A 23,876-nucleotide genomic window follows, 5' to 3' on the forward strand; every position below is an offset into this window, starting at 1 on the left:
ACAGAAACCAAAGCATAGGATTTAAAGTCCATTTGGATCAGGGGTACCCCACAGTCTAGGCATTGTAGGCTAAGTGGCTGATCCAGCCACAAGGGGCTCGTTAGGGCATCTGAATCTCCTGCCACGCCATAATGCCCCAGTGCAAACTCCTCCCGCTTCTGCCAGCAGGGTGCCTGGGCCTCAGCCCTGCCTGCACCATGCAACCCAGCACAGGCGGAGGGAGGCAGGCAGCCGGGAATGGGCTGCGCACCCCCCCAGGACCTTGTCTGCTGCCAGTGCACAGCCCCTCACTGCAGGATAGCTCCTGGCACTGGGGTGGGAGGTCCCAGCACAGGGCTGCCCGCTGCCTGTTAGAAGAAAAAAAAAACAGGATAAAATAAGGCCTGTCTGTAATGGCTGCCAAAAAACCCAAAAAAAACCCAAAAAACCGGAGCATCCATAAAAAAGCAAAGCAAGTATGAACTTGATTGAAGATCCCTAGTTGCAAAGCAGCTGGGGGCAAGTGGCAATGGGCAGAGAGCAGCGCGGCTCGGCCCGGTGCCGAAGGGGGAGCGCGGGATGTTTCCCTCGGGCCCTTCCTGCCCCTCCGCCATGTGCCGCCACTCTGCAGCATGGCAGGGGGGGCATGGGCAGCGGTCATCCTCTGGGGGTCAGTGCAGAGCCGGGCGTGTCCCAGGGGCCGGGAGGATGCGGCAGCACACCCCCTATGAAAAGGTGTCGCCAACACTGTCAATGGCGCCTGCAGGCAGTCACAGCTCACCACCTCCCCCCTTTGCTGCCAACACCACCGGCGGCATCCACAGGTGGTCAGCAATCGCCACTGCCAGCAGCGTCTCTGGGTGGTCGTCAACCCCTGGTTGGCACTTGCCACCTCCCCTCCCCCCACCACTGTTGGCATCTGCAGGAGCTCCCTGCTTACCACCGCCATGCTCCCACCGCCGCCAGCACCACCATGGCGCCCCAGCCGCCGGGGGCACGCGTTGTTCATGGGCTGAGCAGCAATGCAGTAAAGGGCCCTCTCGTGTCCGGCCGCCCAGTGTGTTGGGCTAACGAAGGGCTTCAGGATTGTTCATGGCAGAAAGAGAGTTTAAAGGAAACCTTTGGTCTTCCACAGGTCTGAGCACAACAGCAGCCAGCGAATGAATGAAATGCTTTGGGCAATCCCAGCTGATAACTATCTGTGAGGAAGTGAGATGAGGCTGGCAGAAACTGCCAAGGAAATGCTCTAGTAGCAGTTTTCATCTTGCACCGAACTTGAATGTAGGGAAATTGTTTATAGTAAAATAAAACATATTTCACACTGTCTAATTGTACAGCAGCTGTTCCAGTTGTAATGGGCTTCTGTGGATGCTGAAGTGGGTGTGTAAATGAAATTATTTCAGTGATGGAGAGCTTGACTCTGTATTTAAAGAAGACGGCCAGAGCAGTTAGATGTCATGATGTTAAGTCTGACATACTCGCAAGTAAGCACGGTGTCCTTTAAGATCCACTGCATGGCAACACTACAGCATACAGTGCAGACTGACATCACGAGCATGGACAGGCCGAACCGTTTTTGTTTCAACTATTTCAGTCTCACAAGTTCAGTTGGGAAAGGTTCAGTTTTCCAAGCATAGAAACAATGCTACTTATTGTTAATAGTTAGTTACTTCACTATCAATAAAACACATTTATAGTCTAAATGCGTCTAGCTTTCATTTCAAACTAGTACATCATCTTATATTTTTCCCATTAGAAGATACAGTTTGCAGTCAGAAATCTTTTCCTTATGTATATGTGTGTAGATCATGGTCAATTACCAATTAACCTACTTTTGGATAAACTGGTGCAAAATATGTTTTCCAGACCATTCTTATAGCTCTTTTCTGATCTCCACCCCCCCCGGTTTTTAGATATGCAAATCCAAAACTGACACAGTAATCCAGTGCTGGGACCCTAATTCTTTATTCAGCAGGAATGCTGCCTCTACTTCACTCAGCACTCTCTAGCAGGGAATGGCAACCTACAGCCCCCCAGACTGAACCTGGCCCATAAAAAGATTGGCTCTAACCCATGGTGGCATAGTGGTGGGAGCCACTTTTCCCACTCTGCATTGCTCTGCCACTTGCTGCTGATCCTATCTATAATGACCAGCAGGTGCCTACTAGGGCTGTGAGAAATGGCACTGTTCTGTTTCGACTTCAGTTTTGAGGTTTGGGCGAAACAATGTTTTGTTTTGAATTCCATTTTGAATCGAAACAGTGAAGCTGTTTCCATGCTGTTTTGACATTTCACCTGACCATTGGACTGGGGAAACAAACTCAGCCCAGCTGGGTTGAGTTCCTTTGTCCAGTGTGATGGTTGGGCTGGGGTTGCGAAGTCAGCCCAGCTGGGCCGAGTTCCCATCCCACACACTAGATCGGGCTGGGGATGGGCTGACTTCCCATCCCCAGCCTGATCTACTGCGTGGGATGGGAACTTAGCCCAGCTGGGCTGACTTCCCATTCCCAGCCCAATCGTAGAGCTGGGAAGGGGAACTGAATGATCGGGCTCAGTTTCTTTCCCCAGCCTGATCACAGTGCTTCGGAAGGGAACTGAGCGCAGGCTCAGTTCCCTTCCCCTGTGCTCTGATTGGCTTTCTGCAGCCCGGTGGTGGAAGATGGGGAGAGCCAGGGCCGTGCTCCTGCCTCCTGCTGGGAGCACAGCTCTGGTTCTCCCCTGTCTCCCACCATTTCACTGCTGGCTGCTTCGAAACTTGAAACATTTTGAAACTTTTGAAATGTTTTGACTTGCCCTGTTTTGTTTCGAGGCTGTTTCAAAGCCCTTTGTTTCGATTCGATTTCGCTGTTTCAAGCTCAAAATGAGTCGAAACAGTGTCAAATTGGAACAGCCAAGGAAATTTTCAAGCCCTAGTGCCTACCTTAGTCCTTGTTGCTCTGTGCCAGGGACTGCTCTGTCATCCTTCTATTGTAGCTTTTGTTTACCCTTACTGCAAATTTCAGTGGTCCCTGTTGCCATTGGGGATGGAAATTGGTGGCACTTAGGAGGATAAGCAGAGGCTGCAGTAGGAGATGTAGGAATGAGAGTAGCTCCTGACATGGAGAAGTGGGGGCTGGGGTGCTGTGGAAGGGATTGGCAGACCATAGCGGCAGCCAGGTCACAAGCAGCAGCCCGCTGTACTTGAATGTTGCTGACCCCTCCTCTGAAGCATTGCACCAGGACTTCACCTGCCATGACCCCTTGGCCCTTTTCAGCATCACTGTGTTTCATAATTCAATCCCCGCCATAGTTTTAAATGTGACCTGTATTTTTTGTTTTTAGATATATGTTTCAACATTTGGCTGTATTAATAAGTATGTTGCTAAAACAAGGATGCTGCACAATAGTAGCACTGTTAGGTATGCAAACACCTACACACAATTCATGAGATTTCAACCAGGAATCCATACTGTCAAAAACTTTCTGCCCTGTTGTGGTCTTTCTGAGTTCTTTGCAAGAGAAAAAAATGTTCTATTATTTTTTCATAGTCAAAAAATAAGAACATAAGAATTGCCATTTATTGGATCAGACCATAGGTTCATCTTGTCTAGCCTCCTGTGTCACACAGGGGTAGAAATGGATGGAGTGAACAGGGTATGACCAAGTTTTTTTCCACTGTTCCTTTCCTGCTTGCAGCCTCCAGCATTTAAAGGCCTGGAAGGGTTGGAAAGGCAAGAGCTGGTATTTTGAAGCCCTGAGTCTAAAGGGGATTCCTTGAATATGACGAGGTTAAGAACCACTAGTTTAGTGCTTGATGTCTGACAATGTCAAACTTGGTGTTGTATACATCACATTAGGAAATGGAATACAGAAAGGTCTGCTTTGTATACATATAGATCACCCTGGTATCTGGAAGGTCAAAACACAGTAGAGTCCATTTGGACAGATTAGAATTTATACTTTGATGTAAATAGAAAATTGCATGATTCATTTTCTTTCTGTATACCGCTCAACAGCAGTGTTAATAAAATTAGTTTGATCTGTTTGTGCCACTAATTAGCATGGCTCATTATTAAAAATCTATCCTTTGTCACTTTTTTGGCTGCTAATAGTCAAGTATCTTATCCAAATGACCCAACTCTGAAAGATGAGGGAACGATTTAGTATTAGTATCTTAATACTAGTTTTAGCATTTTAAAACATTATTCAGTTTCTCTCCAAAATGTTCTGTGCTCCGTTTAAGAACTGAGATGCATTGATCATGCAGTGGTGGTAATCTTTCAGCACAAGACACAGCAGATGTCCAGAAGACATCTAGGTATTCATTCTCTTATCCGTGCTTTTCTAATAGCTGGCCCCTTAAATTTGCAAGAAAACCAGCTGTGGCCTGAAGGTGACCGTTTTGTATCTGACTTCTGCATGCTGCAACTGTCTTCCCAACAGCTGGCAAGTATTCTTTACTACTATTATATTTTACCCTGGTTTTTCATCTATTTCCTGAGAAAATGAGTCACCCTCTTAGCTTTAACTTGAAACTGTAATAATAAATCTAGTCCTTGCTTTACAACTTTTCAGTCATTTTCACTGTATTATAACCATTGCACTTTAAGGTAACTCACATTTATCTGTCTCCATTTGTAGGTTACCTGCTGAGATTTGAAATGATGATCAGGAGATCTTGACAGGATCTCTTTCCTCTTAGATATGTTGTTAAAAATATGCAATCAGAATAATTTTTCAGAGCAAATTAATAGATGTGCGTGGAGTTGCTTCAAAATTACACTGGGTAATTCAGAGCAGAATTTTATTGAAGACTAGCATCTCATTTGTTTTATGTAAGTAACTCCCATAGTAAGGAGTTTCTACATCTTTTTTTAAATTTTCTTCTTTTCAGGAAGAGCACCGTTTAAAGTAGTAATCAAAGCACTTTCCCTAAATGAGATTATCCTCATCCATGTTCCTAACCCCGTGGATAGGAAGGATGGATCATTTCTCATGCGGTATTGCATGTATGCAAGTGTCAATGAAGGATTAAAGATTGAAATACTGTATGGTGATAAACACGTAGCTCAATCTCCTTATATTTCAAAAGGTAAGGGTTTTTTGTTCTTTGTTTTGGTAGTTTCCTATTTTATGCTGACAGTCGCGAGAGAAATATTATTCTAGAAATAACTGTAAAATGGTATAAATTTTACATGAAAATTTTCAAAGGAAGCAAACATAGTACTGTTCTTATAATATTTTTCAGAACTTTTTGGCTTCGAGGACAAAACAAAAATGTTTTGGCCTCTGAAAAATAAGAAAACTGAGCCACTTGTTTTTGTTTTTTTATCACCAACTCAGAAAATTTAAAAGGATGAGAATTCTTCATGAGACCTTTTATTTAGGAAAACAGCCTGTTTTTGTCAAAATAATTTTTTAAAAGAAACATGCCTATTGGCTCTACGTTTCGGTTTGTGTGCAATAGAAGTTTGGGATATTGTCAGTGGAGACCAGAGAAATCAGACAGTCCTGCTGCTTTTTGTTCTGCAGGGTCAGTTTATCATGAGTATTGTGACTGTCCAGAAGGAGATCCTTAAACCTGGCAGAATATTCTGTCATGTCCATCCCAGGAGCCACAGGTTACTAAGGACTTCACTCCATTTCCCACTATTGACCTTCAGCGGATGCTAGAAGAAGTCCCAGCAAGATTTAGGAAAGCGAGAGGTGCTATTGTTCATTTCACCATTCTCAATAATCACATTTACTGTCATTCCTTAGGAAAGTACACAGACTTCAAAATGGTCTCCGATGAAATATTACTGTCATTGGCAAGAAAGGTACTATTTATATGAGCATTTATGTAAAGATTGTTGGATCACAGATTTGTTTCTGTTTGGATGGTATATTCCATCTTCTGTTTTCATACAGACCTTAAACTAGGATATCTACTTTACTGTTAACCTAAGATTTTATTCCTTCTGCATCAGCATGACCTCATCTCTTTAGGGAGCAGATTATCAGTGGTGACTGCCCAAAGGCTCGCTGAAACGAGTGAGAAAAGTGCAGGTGTTAAGGACCCAATTCTGCAAAGCTTCTTGATTTGGAATCCTGTTGATTTCAATAAGAGCTCTGCGCAGAGAGAGGTTGCAGGATTGAACCCAGAACCACCTAATCTTTATCTCGCCTAATCTCGATCTTTTGGTATGATTGATTTAATCTGTGGAGTTTAGAGAACTGACGGCAAGATCATAGTGTAATTGTCTTTTTTTTTCAAATGCACATTTAGGTTCATCTCCCTGCTGTAGAGTTTTATCTTAATGTCGGAGATTGGCCAGTTGAGCATCGAAAAGCTAACGACACGCCTGGTCCTATACCTATAATTTCATGGTGTGGCTCTTTGGATTCAAGAGAAGTATGATATAACCCATTCAACACTTGAAACCCTATGCGGAGTTACAGCTGATCTTTCTGTTCAAGGAAACACAGGTAAATTGAAATGTGGAGGCTTTATAAGCATTCCCAAAAGATTTAGGAGCTTAACTTAAGGCATTCAGTTTGAAAATTTGTCCTTAACTTTAGTCTTCGGTTACAACTATTAAACATTGTTTAGATTAACTAGATACCTTGTTTGGGTTTGGGAAACAGAAGTTTCTTTTAAGAAAAAACTCTTCCTCTTATGTGTATTGTACTTCACAAAGAACTATATCCTTTCAAAATAATTTTTGATATGTCATATTATTATGAGTACCATTGCAGTTTGTATTGTAATGTTTTTAGAAAATAAGCACTCAAAAAGTAGTTGCTTTGGCTTCTTGACAAATGTAAGTATCTCTGTAATCCCTTTCACCTGAGAAAGTGCTCTAGTCTTCTAACTATAAACAGTATTGGTCCAGTTTCTGAGGTAGAATTTGGTAAGTTGTAATTCTTTTTAAATAAAATTGGGAAAATGAATGCATGTCTTGCAAGAGGTTAACCTCCATTATGTCTTACAAGTCACCTGCAAATGGAAAAATATTATTTGTAGATAGTTAAAGCATGAAACGCACATTTTATGATTTTGCTGAATTCCGTAAAAAAGGCAAAAAAGAGTGCAATATATTTATTTTCTTTGTAGATTACTGTTAAATGCTGAAATTGGTTGTTTAACAAGAGGTATATTATTGCTAAAGGTGGAACAGAATTATGTTTTGGAATATTTAGGTGAAGTCTTAAAACAAATGTTTGCTTAATTAGAGACCCTCTTGTGCAGGTGTCAAAGCATTTGTACATTTAACATAAAAACCAACAAACATTTTCTTGAAAATGTGTTAAAAGTACAAATAATTGTATTGGTTTCTTATAGATATAGGCCTTAATTATTTTTATAAGTTTGTTTTTTATGCCAACATTCAGATCAGGGCAGATGTTTGCCCTAGCTGTAAATTTTTCTTTAAGTAACAAGTTCAAAATTAGAAATGCTGACACCAGCTTTCCTATAAATGCGATAATTAAGTGTTCTCAGAATAAACTTGTTAGCACCTAGTGTAGCATGAACATTTCCAGGCTCCAGCAATACTCATCAATACTCATAGGCCCTTTTTGGAAAAACGAAACTGAACGAGCTTTATTCAGAGGTCGAGACAGTCGAGAGGAACATCTAGAACTGGTGAACTTATCTAAGGAGCATCCAGAACTACTAGATGCTGCAATAACAGGATATTTTTTCTTCCAAGAAAAGGAGAAAGAGCTGAGAAAGGCTCAGCTGATGGGATTCTTTGATTTCTTTAAGGTATTCATCATATTGTAGACATGGGTTTGTTTTTGCAGTTAAGTAGGTACCTACTATGAAAAGCAGTAGGTTTCCTTTTTAACTTCAGTGATTAGGTTTTAATATGTGTTGTGCTGTCCTGGAAGTATTTGTCCATTCAAAGTATATGTATATTATCCATACCTACAATGTAATCATTTCTAAAAAATGCCATTATTGGGCTATCATTATGGTCCTATCCAGAGCCCAAATTTAGATTTTTGACACACTGCTACTGTGTCAGTTTCTTATTAGGGGATAAACATGAAAATAATAGGTGCATTTTATATAGATGTAAGGATGTTGTTAAACTTCAGAAAGAGAACCCATAATAATGGGTAAAACAATATATATTGAACATTCTTAATATAGCTGAATGTGCAACTTCTTTCAGTGTTGTATCAGCACCAACCAGGCTGAGCAATAGGTTGGAAGAAAATTTGGAATGTCCTCTTCTGCTTTGTTCACATTCAGTGGTCTGCAATCAGTTTCTTGCCATCTGGATCCGGTCTTTGTACTTTTTTCTAATGTTGTTAAACATGATCCACAAAACAGACTAGTGATTTTTCTGTCTTCCAAACAATTTGGGCTATGTTATGTCATTCATTGGATGTTGTGTGGAGCCACATCAAGGTTGAAGTGCTGTGAGATGAGAGAATTTATTCATTCAACTCCTATCTAAAGTCAGTGGGACACGTCTCATTATTAATGCATTGACAGGACTTGGATTGATGATGTCATTAGTAAACAGAATATTGTAAGTACCTTGCATCTTGGGAAATGTGCAGATTAAAACTCTCTCATGTATAAGTACAACTGATCTTGGATATCTGATAGAATGTGAAAGTTTCCAGTAACAGGTTCTTTACAATGTATAGTAATGTTAAATATATTATAGTTTCCATTTTTTTAATCGTATGTTTGCCTTGCGAAATCTTAAGTTTGGTGCAGTGGCTCCAGTAGAATGGAAATGGCTCTGCTGATTCCTAGTGAAAAATGAAGGGAGGTCTTCATTTACCAAGTTGCAGGACAGTTGTACATTTCTTGAGGTAAAACTGAAGTCAATTTAATTTTTATAAATTGAGTTAACTGAAAGTTCTGCTGTAGGGTTATCTCAGAAATGTTACCATATTGCTAAAGAAGATAGTAGGTATTCGTTGATATGTCTGGTGCAATGTTAGTACCATATTTGCTGACATATAACAGTCCCCTCCCCTCTCCTCCCATATATCACACACCCTGGCTTGGGAAGGTGGACTGAAGAAAAAAAAGATTTTTCCTTGAAAATGCCACTAAGTAGTAATTTAATATAACCAGTTATATAAATACAAAAAACCTTACAAAGAGTAAGTTATAAAATGCAAAAAACCACACTTGGACTTTGTATATCCCTTAGGTGGCTCATTGCAGTATTGTGCCATATCTCTACAACAGAAGCCAGCCTGCTGCATCCAGCAAGGGCTGCAAGGGGGTGGAGGAGCCTGTCACTGCTCCATTAACTCTCTGCCCCAAGCTGCTATGTGACATTGGAGCCTGGCCAAGGACAGAAAGTCTGCTCCTCCTGTCTGACCAGGGTTGCTCTGAGCAAGCAGCAGCCCAGCCAGGGACAGGCTACCTGCCCTCTAACCTAGCTTGTTGTGAGCAGTTTGCAACTCCAGGTCAGGGCAAACTCCCCACAGCAGCTCTGTGGTATGGGCTGTCCAGATGGTGCCCAGAGTTAGTGCTCTGCTCGCTGCTTAGGCTGGCAGCTGAGTGGCATTGCCGTATTTCCTCACATATAGTATGCACCCAGATTGCCAGCAGTTGTTTTTTGAAGAAAGGCATGGGTTGTGTGTGAGAAAATATGGCATTATTCTATTTATCTTTTAAGTGAGGATAAACTTAGTCCTCTTAAAATAAGGATTAGCAGTGCAAACTGGCACAAAGTGAGAGCTGCCTCTCCCAGACAGCTCAGTTGTTGTCCTAGTTCCAGGCTGCCTTCTAATAGAAAACTCATTATGGAGCCTGGATTGTTTGTGTTGTGGTTTTGTGATGTGGTCTGTGATTTGCTGAAGGGGTATAATGAACTGTTAAGAAGCAAATAATGTCTGAACTTCATGTGTACAAACTAGGAAGCTGATACCAATGACCTGAAAAACCTGGGATGGGCAAAGAAATGAAGGCATTTTAACTTTTTTTGGCTTTCCTGTCAGTATCTAACCCCATGCCTCTTTTTCTAGTATATCAGTGTTGCAGTTCCAAGCACTTACTTACATTGGACCATACCCCTCTAGATTTACTCATTGACTTTTATGGGACTGGTTGGGTAATCAGTGTTTGGCCTGCTTTTACATTGACCTTCACATGATAACATGAAGTAGGTATGTGAAGACATGGTGGCATGCAGGTCAAGTAATTTATGCCAAACTGCATAAGAGATCTATTTCAGAGCCATTACAAAACCAAGAAATTTATTATTACTAGTCTTGGGTGGTTCCTCTCTTGTTATTTGCTGTTTTAAAAATATTTTGAAATAGGTGACAGGTGTGTGTGTACTGGTTTTACACTTTTGGATAGGTTTTTATTCTGAAGGATGTATCTGTTTGTTTGGTTTTAAAATATTTTTCTTCCTGCTTTTATGTATTTATTTTTCTTTATAGTACAAGTATCAGGTGAATGTAGATGGGACGGTAGCAGTTTACAGAGTTCCATAACTCTTGTTGGGTGATAGCCTAGTACTGAAGCAAGACTCTCCATACTATGAGCACTTCATATTGCATTAGAACCATAGAAACATTATGTTCCAGTTAAACGAAGACTTAGAGGGCTTGCTAGAAAAAATAAAATGGGCTAAGGTAAATGTTTTTCCAACAAACTTAGGGGAATAAATTGACATGTGTACAAATACTATCCTACATCCTTCCTTTTAGACTTCCACATGTATGTTCTGCCTCAACTTTGTATTGAGATCCTAGTGGAAAAGGCACACATTTGGCTATTATTATTATTTATTGAATTCAGTCAGAGGTCCCACTTACGTAAATAACCTCATTCAAGAAAGCACATAAGCACAGGCTTAACTTAAGGTACCTGCTTAAGTGTTTTCCTGAATCAGGGTCTTAATGTAGAAGTTACTGTAGAATGTATATCCAGATGTGTAAGGCTGCTTTCAAACTTGGATTCCTTTAGTTTAAGATGTAATGATCAGAGTAAGGATTTTCCAGGTGATATCTTTTATTGGACCAGCTGTTGGGTAGAGTTAGACAAGCTTTCAAATGCAAGGCATTCTTCATCAGCTCTGAACAGTAAAAGCCAGCACAGCATAGTAAAAAACAGTTTTAAGGGGGGTAAGGGGAGAAATTCCTAAGGGTAGCAGACAAACAACTAGGAGAAGGAAAGAATCTGATCATTGGAAGATCAAGGCCTATCAAAAGGGAGGAAGGTCATTCTTATCTTTCATGTATGGAAAGAATTCAGGAACCAGGTAGGTTTATAATGTGCCATAAAACCAGTATCAGTGTTAAGTCCTTAGTGTCCCCCCAGCTTATAAATTTTTGTTCCTAAGTTTGCTTTTTAAAGGTGTTGAGTAGATTTTCCTTGAGCATAAGGACAATGACTTCAGAGAAGGAGTGGTTGTTCTGTGAGAAATACACTCCTAATGATACCTGTGTCTGTTTGTGTGACAAGTGGTTTCAGGATAGTTTTGATGAATCCTGATTAGCTTCTCAGTGAGGGTACCAGAGTTGGATATGGTAGGTCTGCCAAGTTACCTTGTTTGTGGATCTTTGGGAACACACAGATGGTTCTTGGGACAGGAGAGTAGAGAATATGTGAGAATAGGTTTTCTTGCAGCTGGTGCAGGAAGGGTTTAATGATATCTTCCAGTTCCAGAGTGAATTCTGGTGTGGGGTCCTCCCTAATTCCTTATAGTTTTTAGTGTCAGAGTAGTCTGTTGGCTTCATGATGGCTGAGGATGACTATCGCTCCACCCTTGTCTGCTCTTTTATTACTATTTCGTTGTTGGATCTTAGGGACTGATCACGATAGAAGTTATTCCAGACATCTTTCTCACATATACAAAAATAACATTGCTCTGTAACATGCTCCAAATAAGATGGAAGATATCTATACAGTGTGCCAAACAATACTGCTGAATAGAGTTCAGGCTTAAAAGTTTAAACCATGATTAGTTTAAAGAAAACAGAAATTGTTTCAGTCTGACAGCATAACATCATATATACTCAAATCCAAAACTAGGTCCCTGTTCCCAGTCAGCCTGGGGAGAAGAAAAAGCCTCATCTTGCATTTGGATACTGGTCTTGGGTGAGTGGCACCTCAACTTTGGCTTTAGCCCCAGGCTTGGGGTTGAAGCTGGAGCAAAACTGCTGCACATCTCAGGGCCTAAATGGCTCATTTGGTGGAGGAGGGGCATGCAGCCGAAGGGAGCACAGGGGAGATGGCAGGATGGGAAGGAACCTGCTGCCTGTTTCCCCTACTACATGCCTCCCTCCCCCCATTTATCTTCTGCTCCAGCTCTGGTCCCTCCAGCCCCAACCCAGTTAGGCTGGGAGCAGCCACTGCTTCTCCCTGGCTGGGCTGGGGCTGAGCCAATGCTGTGCTGCAGAGCAGAGCTGTAGTAGAAGGTAAGGAGGGAGGGTGGGCAGGAATTGGAAGCAAGGGGTAGGGCAGACATAGAGAAGGAGGGAGGGATTAGGGACAAGGGGCAGGGGTCTGGCCCTTCGGCCCCTGCTCCTGCTTTCCCCACCACAGCAATAGAGGGACAGATTTAAGATGTCCTTTTACCAGTTAGAGTCTACACGTGACAAACTGTAACAAATTAACTGGGGGTGGGGGGCGGGTAGTCTTACATTTCAAAGTTATCTTGGATTCAGGTAAATGTGGTAATTCTTCATAGAGGACTAAGTGAAAACACTTTTAAATAAAGACCTAAAATGTAAGTGCTTGCATACAAGTCTCAACATACTGTTCATATCACCAGTACACGTTCTATTTAAAAATTTCAGAGAACAGTGCTGGAAACCAAAATAGTTTCCTATATATTGCAGAAAAAGAAAACAACTGTAGCTTTGTATTATTCATGACCAAATCTGTGTGAAATATGTAAAATCTGCTTGTGAGTTGTCCTGTGATTTGGACAGCATTGTAGAGCAGCAGCAAACTGATTATCCAAAACTGTACAATTAGCTACAATTTTGTTACTGATAGCCCTAAGCTATCAATGTCTTTGTGACCATGAAAGCATGCTGATAAGTTCCAAAAATTGGGGTTAAATAATGTGCTGTTGCAGTGCATCAGTAATTGTACATAATATTGCAGATCACATTATGGGGCTCCTAAGAAATTTCATGCAGGAAAAAAGCAAGCAACTTACTGATTGCTCTATTATTCATTGCTGTTTTCTTTCCAATTTCTCAGGAAAATGATGAAGAAGCTAGAAAAATTGCTAAAGAAGGACAGTTACTTGCAAGAGAATTATTGCAGCCTCACAGACATTATTGCTACCATTACAGCATTTTCCAGGTTAGTACAGTATATCCTTTGGTTCTCCTACCCTCCAGCTGCTACTATTTTTAACCCTTTAAACTTCCACTTGGTCTATACAACTTGACAGACATTGTTCACAATCCATAGTTTACAAGGATCTGTCTGTAGAACTCTGGGCAGAATTTACCTGGTTATTCCAGTGAGGCAGACTAAATTACCACGAGTCCTACAGGGATAGAGATATTGTGATTTCTTTTTTCCTCCATCTGGTTTGTTTCCAGTATTAAGCAGTACTCTGCTTATGGTGGAGACAGGGCATAATCATCCATAGTCTTTGCCAGGGTGTCAGTGCAAGCAGTTTGTGCAGCAGCATGGAGAAATAGTAATATTCCTTTTTTTTCAAAAAGTAGAACTCTAATATGATTCAAACCCTCTAGTCTCTCATTCCTTTGCTATTCTGCCATATAGAGCCGGATCTTGGCTTCAGCATACATTGCATGCATGGACCAATGACACAGCATTTTGGACAGTACAGTATACAAAATGGCAGTGTTATTTGACCATATTTGAAGCTGGCATTTAATAATAGGCCATAAGGAAGTTCTAAAGGCAACTTGTTTCATTTGGAACTTTGCAAAGAAAGCCTGGTAAACAGACTGTAAATGACACACAGAGAATTGGATAAAGGGAGGTTTGAGTGTGGAAGGGAGTAGGAGTATTCTGTTGCAAGAGTAACATGTTGGTTTCAGCTTTCCTAAATGCTGTTTACAAATTTCAGAAATATGCCAAATGCCAAGCCAGCAAACCTGAAATACGGGATGGAATGGAGCTTGTTGCTCAGCCTGATGACAGAGGCTCCTTGTGCCACTGCCACTGGAAAAAGCCTCCAATGGAAGATCTGTAACAGTACCAAGTGGAGAAAAAAAAAACAAAAAAACCCACACACATCTGCCTTGTGATGCAGAAGTTTAAATAATAAAAAAAAAGCTGTGAAATTCAGGACATACTTGTGGAGTGGGAAAGCATTATTGGTTAAGTATTCTTATTGTATTTATGTCACTTTTTTTTTTTAACTCTGGCTATACTAGCTACGAAAATCTTTCCAAAATTAAATGCTCCTTTAGAAGAATGTGCACTAAGAACACCAAAACAGAGTACATTAGGATTAGGATTTCTCCTTCAACTCATCTGCTTTACATCACTGAAGTCTTTTTGTAAATAAACTTAAATTAATCTACCAGAGTATTAAGATGATTACTGTGGGTACAATATATTTGTGGAACTACAGATGGAAAATTAATAATTTTAGTATACAATTTATGATATTGCTATCAAATGGTCATTTTGTAGCCTATGTTAGATTTAATTCTGCTCCCCATTCATTTCCTAGTGGCCAGCTGTTCATATCAGGGCACAGATTGGAGGGAAGAAAAAGATGACAATAATATTCGTCTATGCTCCATTGATAAAGCTCCACATGCGAGTTATCCAAACCAGTGCCACTCACAGTCATAAGAGACTAGACTGACAAAAGCACTTGGGCACTTGAGCAGAATTCTGGGTGCCAGCAGCTTAGGTATCAGTGAATCTGCAGACACCTAAGCTTTTTGCCAATAAAATTCTCAATTACTACTGTGCTGTTCACCACCTATGACAGTGTTTCTCAACCTTTTTTAAAGATGCAAGGTCCTGACACAAAATACCAGCTCTTAGCTATCTCTATTTTCACTACCAAAAAATACTAGAGCAATTTTTCTCTTGCAAAGAAGTCAGAAAGTGTTAAAATCATTCTGACCTGTTGCAGCCTACGGATTCTTATTTGAAATCTCTGGGTATATCTTATGAAGCATGTTTGCACACTTAGCAGCGCTAATATTGCATAGCATGGCACCTCATTGCATCCTTGAAAGGATCTCAAGCCACCCGTGGTACTGCGCTACCCTTGTTTAGGCTTGGGTGGTACTTAACCCTGGGCTTCTCAAACTAGGCATCAATACACTGGAGTTCCCAGAGGTGTGCAATACGATAAGTGCACACAGAACACATGCAAGACAGGCTGACAGGACTGAGATTAGCATGAATCACAGAAGCCACAAACACTCATTCAAATGTGGCCTGTGGAGAGGGAGATGGTGCTTGTGCTCAGCTCTTACTAAATAGTTTGGTGGCTTCAGTACTTACCGAGGAAACAGGAAGCCTTTGTTCTAGACCTTCCTCAGTCTATAGGGAAGTTCAGACCTCTCTAGATAGTGGCATGTGATGGATCTGGGCCACTGTTCAGCTAGGAATGCAAGATTCATGAAGACAGAAAGCAAAGAAGGAACACAACTAGCCCAGTTATGAAAACACTCCTCTAGGCAGGGGAGGCCTTGATCACAAAACTGTTTCTTTTTTGTTTTTCCCATCCAGTGGCTGCTTAAAGCAGTGGTGCTCAACCTATGGCCCACAGGCTGGATTCTGCCTGTGACATGGGGGATCAGCAGCAAGCCCATGCTGTTGACCCCCTCCAAAGTCCCGCCTCTTCTCTCCCTTTCACCTTGCCCACAGCAGGCACTGTTTATTCTCTCTCTCCCCTTCTCCACCCCCACTCCCACAGGCAGGTGAAGATGAGGCAAGCTGTCTTTCCTCCCCTATGACAGGTGCCGTTTACAGAAGATAAGCCCTCTTCCTCTCCCTCTGACATTGGCAGCCACTTACTTCCCCTGTCTGTCTCCCCCTGTTCCCTAGCTTGGGAAGGGGGTGACAGCCCATGGTGCAGGTAGGTTGCAAACACACAGCCTATAGCAAAATTGAGGTTCCAGGGGCAGCCGTGCTGCCCTCTGGTGACCACGCAACCGCCTGCCCTGCTCCAGCTGTAGGGTACCCTCTCCTTCTGACTCATCACACCCTGATGTATTCTTTGGGTGATGGGGAGGGAGGCTACCTGAGGTTCTTAGAATGAACTCAGTCCTCCTGACAGGCAGCAGGGCCCTCCTGGACCCTGCTGGTCTCAGTTCTACCTCTCTCAGGCTAGTGGGCCCTCCTGACCTTCCAGTCAGGAGGCACCCAGCCAAATGTAGGGGTTTCTTCTTTGTGTCTGATGGCTGGTTTCCAGGGCAGTTTGTGACTGCTGCCCTAGCAGCACCCCTGCTGCCAATGTTAGGCTCTGCTTTGCTGTCTTATTGTGTACTGGCTAGGTTTGCAACAGGCAGTCCCAAGCAGAGTTCTGACCAGGCTGCAAGTCTCTGCCCCTTTATTTCAATGAGCAGCTCCCTGCCTAGGCAGCAATGTATAGCCACTACCTGTCTTCTTGTATGTGGGTGTATTCTGCTGTCTAGGCTCTACCAGCTGCAGTTTCCTTAAAACACAGACAGGCACTTATTTCAGACAGAGGGCCACTTTCTAAGTTTTGGCAAGCCACTGAGGGCTGCATGACAGAGAGCCAGGCACAAATAAATATTAAATTTCTAAGCTTTTTAGGGGCCCCACAGGCCTAGCAAGCTGCTTCTGATCCATGAGCTGTATTTTGCCCACACTTGCCCTAAAGTACCAGGAACCCAGGCTCCCTGTTACACAGCCCACTGCTCTGAGAGGGTGAGTTTCATTGGCTTAAAGCAAAATGCATAGGTAGACCTGGGAGCAGCTGCCAGAATTCAGGTCTCTCCTCTCTGAAGAGGGCTGGGCAGAATGTCACGCTAATCCACCTCTACAGCTTCTGATAGCTGGAGCTAGCTTACAAACTCTAAATCCTGATTCATTAGAATAATAATAAATAAGGTGACATGCTAATACAGCATGCCCTTATAGAAGTGTATCAGTTCTTGAATTTCTGTTCTTAGTGTGCTAGTTGGGCACTGCTGATTGAAGGTATCTCAAGAATGACAGTTTTTGCATCCGGGTTAGCACTTCTGAGCTCTCTATTAGACAATTAAATTCCACCTATATTTAAGTAACCACATTTCAAAAATATTTTTCATCAAACTATTTTATTCTTGCATTCCTGGAAAGAAAAACTTAGCAAGGTGAGCTAACTGTCTATTGGCTATTGGCTATTCCAGGTTCAGTTCCCAGTCTCTTCTGAAGCTATTCCACTCTGAATAAATATTTAAATATTATCCTGGAAAAGGGGAGGCAGTATCTGGGTAATCAATTGCCTGTTGGGCACCTAATCCCTGTCCCTTCTCTGTGTTTCCTTTCGAACTAGTTTAGGCAGTTAGTTTCAAAGAATCTCTTTCTTAGGCCTCTGCCTCTCCCCATACATTAGATGCATGCGTGTCTAATTGAAGGTTACAGATGCTACTGTGATACTGTTCGGGGCTGTGTGTATCCAGAAGCCTGGTGCTTCAAAGCTGGGTGTTGATCTAGTCCTTAGTGCTACTGTATGTTTAGTTTCAGTTCATAAAACTCACAACTTTTAGAATAATAGTGATGAGGAAGGCAGGAAAGAGGTTTCCTCACGCTAAAAAGAACATCTGGGTCTTGACAACTTAACATAGCTATCTGCAATTCACATGCAGGTATATTTATGTGCACATATATTTATTGCCCCTTTTATATTGTTTCATACTAGGCTACATTACTATAGCCTACCATCAGGAAATGACTCCTGCTGCATGTGTATGAATCCACCTTTACCAGATGACTCAGTGAATTTTGGCCACTCTGCGTAGCATTGTCAGCCTACCTTGCATTTGTATTCAGCGCTAGATCAAAGGATGATACCTCAGTGACATTTATTGCTTGGTACATTACAGGAATTGTTTACAAAATTACTGTGGTCAAGTGATTTTTCTTTTTTTTTTCCCAACACTTTTATTGCAATGAGGCAATAGGTCCCAGGTTGTGAACACACAACAGCAGCTCTACCCAGCACAGGCTACCAGGCCACTGAAGCTTCCCTGATGCAGGTGTACACCAAGCTTTCCGGTCTGCCTCACCAGCAAGCTGGTTTAAAGATGGGCTGCCATGGGGACTGGGTAGGAAGGCTGCACAGGAGCAGGTGAGCTGGCACAGAGCAGAGGGGATGGTGCAGCTAAATGAACAGCTCTACAGATAAGTGGGCAGGTCCTTGATCACATAGGGATCCTTCATCGTAATTTTATTGCATTTCCTAGGTGCCTCTGCCTTTGGGCTGCTCCTGCAGCCACTTCTACAAAGGCAGGGTGTTGTCCCTGTAAATTTCAATCTTGCTGAATGTGTATGTCAAACTTCACTCCATAGCTTGCAACAAAGCTTTGATCCGGGCATTATTCCCTGGTTACTGTTTCTTGAACGGGTTGCAGGGGAAGGCCAGGATGCATAAACACCTCTTGGTCTATTTGGCATACATATCGACAAGCTGAGCGTAGTTTATATCAGTTTGTCTCATTTTGAAGCTACACTGGTGATGATGCAGGCATAACCCCAGTACTTTTCCAGTGAAATATGGCTGCCATCGATGTCCTTGGCATGTGATTCATAGATGGATTTGGCAGAGCACTAGTAGTCCACCTGGGCACACATGCTCCTGCCAAAGCACCGTACCATGACCACTCTGCACAGCAGTGTCCACTTCACCAGGCAACCCCAGTTCATCACACTATGGCCCTGTCTTGCTGCTCAATCTTTTAGCACCCTAGCTTGGATGAGTGGTACAAGCCAGTCCCTGTATGAGATAGGGAGTCTCTTGTCTCTTACATTTAAATAAAACTAATTCTGTCTAGATCGTTGGAGCTAACTAATGTATGTGAAAAGAGAAACGGGTCATAAAGATAATACTGAGTTACCTTTAAATCATTCTAAAGGCATTTAAAACAGAAATGTCTGGACATTAAACAGTATTAATATAATAAGAGGGTACTTAGCACAGTTTCAAGTGAAATTAAGCTTTGAATGATCATACCAGATGGATTAAACCAGCAGGGTGTTTTCACATTTCAAAAGTCCAAAATAGAAATATCTTCATAAAAGTAATTCTTGAAGCTTGGGTTTCTCTGTGAATGCTTCTGTAGAAAAACATTTTACCTTGTATTGAAAAAAACTATTAGGAAAATGTTAAATATTAAATGAGTAGGACTGGGCCTTTAATCATTTTATCTCATAATTTTTCCTTCAAAAGCATCCTGTCAAAATTGCCTTTACTTCAAAAATAAGTATCACCATAAAGAGAAAATTCTATTTTGTCATATTATTTGGTATATTCCTGTTACATTCAGCTGACAAAACCATAAGAGAAAGTGATGAAGGCCTTTCAGCAGTTGAGCAATTCTAGTACAGTTGGTAAGTGCAGACCTTGCAAAGAGAAAAGAAAATGACAAAGTGACACCTTTCTAGTTCCTGATGCTGGTACTATATGCAACTTAAATTGCAGTCTTCAGCAGTCTCAGCAATCACCCCTGCAGGCCAGGAAAGTTGTCAAATCTAATTTAGCTAGATCAAAGAATGATACCTCACTGACGTATATTGCTTGGTACATTATAAGAATTGTTAAATATGCAGCAAAACCTGTTTGTACAAGTAAATTATACTGTTTACATTTTTTACATTTCTAGGTGCGTGCATACACACACATTAGTATTTCTCCTGTTCTGTTGTAGTATTTGAATAATCATTGAATTAGTGTCATATATGCATTATATTTGGTGGCATTTTAAACAGAAAGTCGATATTTATCACACTATGACATTTGATTTTACCACAGCATGTCTAAGATTTTGAATACACAATACAGTGTGCCTAGAGGGTGTAATTTTTCAACCTGTTGAAGTCAATAGAAGTTTTGCCATAGTATATTAAAATGAGTTACTGCTAGTGGTAAATATTGGAGTCAGGTTTGAAATAATACATCATAATGTCTACAGCTGACATTTTAGTAATGGTTGTCCAATTCCCATAAATGCTGATCATGTGCAGCTCCTATTTGAGTTCTTACATGTTCTGTATTTTCAGATTATTTTTAATTAATGAGAAGAAAGGGCAGTGAGGAGCATCTCAGAAAATTAGGCCAATAAATTTTAGATGCACACGTATGTCCTTTGGTACCCAAGTCTAGAAATATCTCTAACTTTATACTATACACCTCAGATTTAGTCACTCTATAAGGTGCAAATCTACCTTGTCTTCTGCCTAACTTCATGGCCATTAACTTCTTGAAATATGAAATGGTAAATAGTGACATTTTGATCATGAAGGAAATATAAGTGTGTGTGTGTGTATTTTGAAATTGCATTTTGAGATGTTTTTGGACAGGTCTGATTGCCCCTCCAGTTTCATGAGTTGTCACTGCAGTTTTCCTGAGCAGATTAAAAGGAACTAAATATAATGAGAGCTGGTCTGATCGAATGCTAGTATCAAGCACCCGTGTAATGAAGCATATGCCCCTGGTATTTCCTAAATTAGAACGTAAATCATTGTGTCAGAGGGGCAAGCTGGAAGAAAGAGCATTTATCACCTGTTCAAGCATGTTTGAGACGCCTGCAACGAAATGATAATAAAGAAAAGGCATATTGCATAACCTAAGGTTAGCATCAGCCCATTTACTCAGATGGGGCACGCAAAGGTGCTGCATAAGGGTAGTGACAGGATCCAAAGTGCTATTTAGGTGGATTTTTTTCAAAGCAGGAAAAAATCTTCTGTCTTATTGAGTGTATATGACTTTAAGACACAAATCCTCCCTGAAATGTTATTTGGGTATGTGTGTATAGCTTTTGGCTTGAGTTACTAATGATTCACACAATCAAAGATTGAAGTATGGTTACACTTTAAAAAGTTATGGCACTAATTAAATGTATCACTTAAAAAGAGTTTGAAAAAGGAGAACTGTATTTGAGATGAAATTTAGCAGTGCAGGAACTAGCAAATCTGGAATAGAATACAGATTGGTAAATTAAGACAAAATAAAGTCAGCTGTTAGTGGAAAAGGTGCATCCGAAGCTTTAAGCATGGAGCAATAATCTCAGGGTGCTGTTAGAGATTATCCTTAAACCGTTTGAAATCTGCAGAATACTACGCAGAACCAGAACAGCTTCAGAGCAGCTGTAGGTTTAGGCTTAATGCTGTTTCTGACCTGCACAACTGTGACTTGCCACTAGAGGGCCTGGCAAGCCGGGTGGTGGCCAGGAGCCGGGACCCTATCCCTCTTCTGGGAATGGATGCCTAGGGATTAAGCACAGCTAGAGCATGGAGCCCAGAGAGGCACTGGTCTTCCCTAGGATGTGGGAGACTGGGGAGAAGAGCTATGCACTCCCCTCAAATTCTTCCGGCTGGGAAAGAGCCACCCAGAGGTGGGACAAAGGCTTAGCTCTCTGAGAGGAGGTCCCTGTGCCTGGTGTCTTGGGGTCCTTGAAGCTGGCAATGTGGTGCCACGTGGGCTGGGCTTATACCTACTGGGGGCAAGTGGGGCTGCCTCCCCGGGGGGTGTGCACAGAGGTGAGAACGCTCTCTTCCCCTCCCCCCCGCACCTCTGGACGAGCTGCAGCTCTGTCCCACACCCCACCCCAGCCCTGGCATCCCATTCTACCCAGCTCCTGCCTCTGTCCCATTCCCACACTCACCATGGGGCCCTTGATCTCCTCCTGCTTGCCCCTTCCCTCCCCCACCACAGATGTATCTGCTGGGGGGGGGGTCTGTGCATGCATGTATCTGTGCATGTGTGTGTGTCTGTCTGTCCCTCACTCCCAAGCCACAGCCCCCCTAGCACTGCTGCTGCCCCTTACTCCTGACCCACAGTACCCCACATCCTGCCAAGGTATATGGGAGCCCCCCTCCCCAGGCTCTAACCCCCTCACAACCCCCCACACCTTCACAAATCCCCCCCAACACACGCACACACACCTCAAACCCACCCCACACCTAGCCCCCAACCATACAAAGTACCTGCATAATTTTCCATAACTGAGTTTTTCTCTGCATACTGACACTCCACTTAATAGAATCATCTGCTGTTGTTGGTTTATATTCAGCTTATGGTCTACTGTAACCCACAGGTCCTTCTCTGCAGTACTGCAGCCTAGCCAGTCATTTCATTCTGCACCAAGTGCAGGACTTTGCACTTGTCCTTACTGAATTTTATCTGGTTATGGACCATTTTTCCAGTTGCTCCAGATCATTCCAGATCCTAACCCCACCCTTCAGAGTGTCTGCCACTCCACCCAATTTAGTGTTGCATAGTTTTTAGCTGTGTGATTAAAATCGCAATTAATTGCAACTATTTTTTTTAATCACACAACTAATCATGATCAAATTTTTTAATCGTTTGACAACTCTAGTTTAAAGGAAAGTTATAGCACCACCCTCAGGCTTATCTTCATGACCTTCAAGGTCAGACTTTTACTTTTGACATATACTAGTTAGCTCCAATGATTTGGATAGAGTTAGTCCTACTTAAGGGAGAAGAGACTCCCCACCCTATGCCACACATCTTGCCTAGGGAGCTAAAAGTTTGAGCTCCACTGATGTGGTACATGAAACTGAGCTGCAGTTGGCAACCTTTTGCCACCACAGGCTGCTGCTACCAACTGAGCCCCTGCCATGGGCTGCAACTCTGCACCCGTTTTTCTGACCATCAAAAGTTGCTGCAGAGGGAAAATGGAAGTAGGCCAGTGATAGGACCTTGAGGATATCTCTTCTGCTACCTCATTAGCAGGGAAGGGAATAAACTGAATGTGGTAGGCAGTGGGACCTGGGGTCTCTGCCTCTGCTGCCCTGGCTGAGTAGTGCAGCCAATTTCCTGACTTGCTGTGGGCCAGATCCGGTCTCTTCAGAGGCTGGCTCTGGCTTATGGGGTGTAGGTTGCCAATCCCTGCAAAAATATACATTTATTAAACATTCATCTAAAATAATACTATGAAAAAACCACAGATACATACTAGCAAGTTCTAACAAATCTCTAACTAATACTTACTTGGGAAATATATTACTTTTAAAAAACCTCCTAACTAGTCCTAGTACTGAACATTCACAACTTCCACCTACTACAGTGAGATTTATGATTGCTAAGCGCTGCTAGAATCACACTCAAAACAGCAATGCACAATTCTATATGCCACAAGTAGACACTATTGTCGTCATTTAGTACCTGCATAGGATCATAGAAAGGTAGGAAAAGAAGTGACCTCACAAGGTCATTTAGTCCAACCCCCAGCTCAAGGTGGATCACCCCAGCCAAGGGTCTGTCCAGCCTGCTCTTGGAAAAATACAGGGAAGGGGATTCCACAACTTCTTTAGGCATTTTGTTCTGCTGCTTAATTACCCTCATAGTCAGAAATGTTCTCCTAATCTGCAACCTAAATTCCCTCTGCTGCAATTTAAGGCCATTGCTCCTAGTCTTGTCCACTACAGCCACACCCCATCTCCATCTCCTCTATAACTGTCCTTGTATTTGAAGACTATTATCAAATTTATCTCCCCCACTTAGGCTTCTCTTCTCAGGCTAAATAGATGTAGTTAACTCTCGTTCTTTCAGACTTTCCTCCTAAGTCACGCTTTATAATTTTTGCTGTTCTCCATTGGACTCTTTTCAATCTGTCTGCATCTTCCTTGAAACGTGGGGCCCAAAACTAGACACAGAACTCCAAGTGAGGCCCCACCAGTGCTGAATTGAGTGGAAGAAGCACTTCCCTTTACTTGCAACTGACACTCCACTTAATAGAATCATCTGCTGTTGTTGGTTTATATTCAGCTTATGGTCTACTGTAACCCACAGGTCCTT

At 42.1% G+C, this 23,876-nt stretch overlaps 1 protein-coding gene and 1 pseudogene across 1 annotated transcript; one reads left to right on the forward strand and one right to left on the reverse strand.

The window, feature by feature from the left end:
* Positions 1-4,854: 4,854 nt before the first annotated feature.
* On the forward strand, positions 4,855-14,212 carry KDELC2 (KDEL motif containing 2). The gene is given in 10 exon segments (XM_019530228.1): positions 4,855-5,050; positions 5,491-5,777; positions 6,227-6,351; positions 6,353-6,426; positions 7,512-7,708; positions 10,366-10,477; positions 10,480-10,517; positions 10,519-10,560; positions 13,142-13,246; positions 13,989-14,212. Coding segments are annotated over 9 exon segments (972 nt in total). The 5' UTR covers positions 4,855-5,050; positions 5,491-5,624; the 3' UTR covers positions 14,115-14,212.
* A 4,087-nt stretch (positions 14,213-18,299) lies between these two features.
* LOC109306697 lies at positions 18,300-21,623 on the reverse strand (annotated as a pseudogene).
* Positions 21,624-23,876: the final 2,253 nt, after the last annotated feature.

The sequence above is a fragment of the Crocodylus porosus genome, unplaced genomic scaffold (assembly GCF_001723895.1).
Source record: "Crocodylus porosus isolate Cpor-Errol unplaced genomic scaffold, CroPor_comp1, whole genome shotgun sequence".
NCBI lineage: Eukaryota > Metazoa > Chordata > Crocodylia > Crocodylidae > Crocodylus > Crocodylus porosus.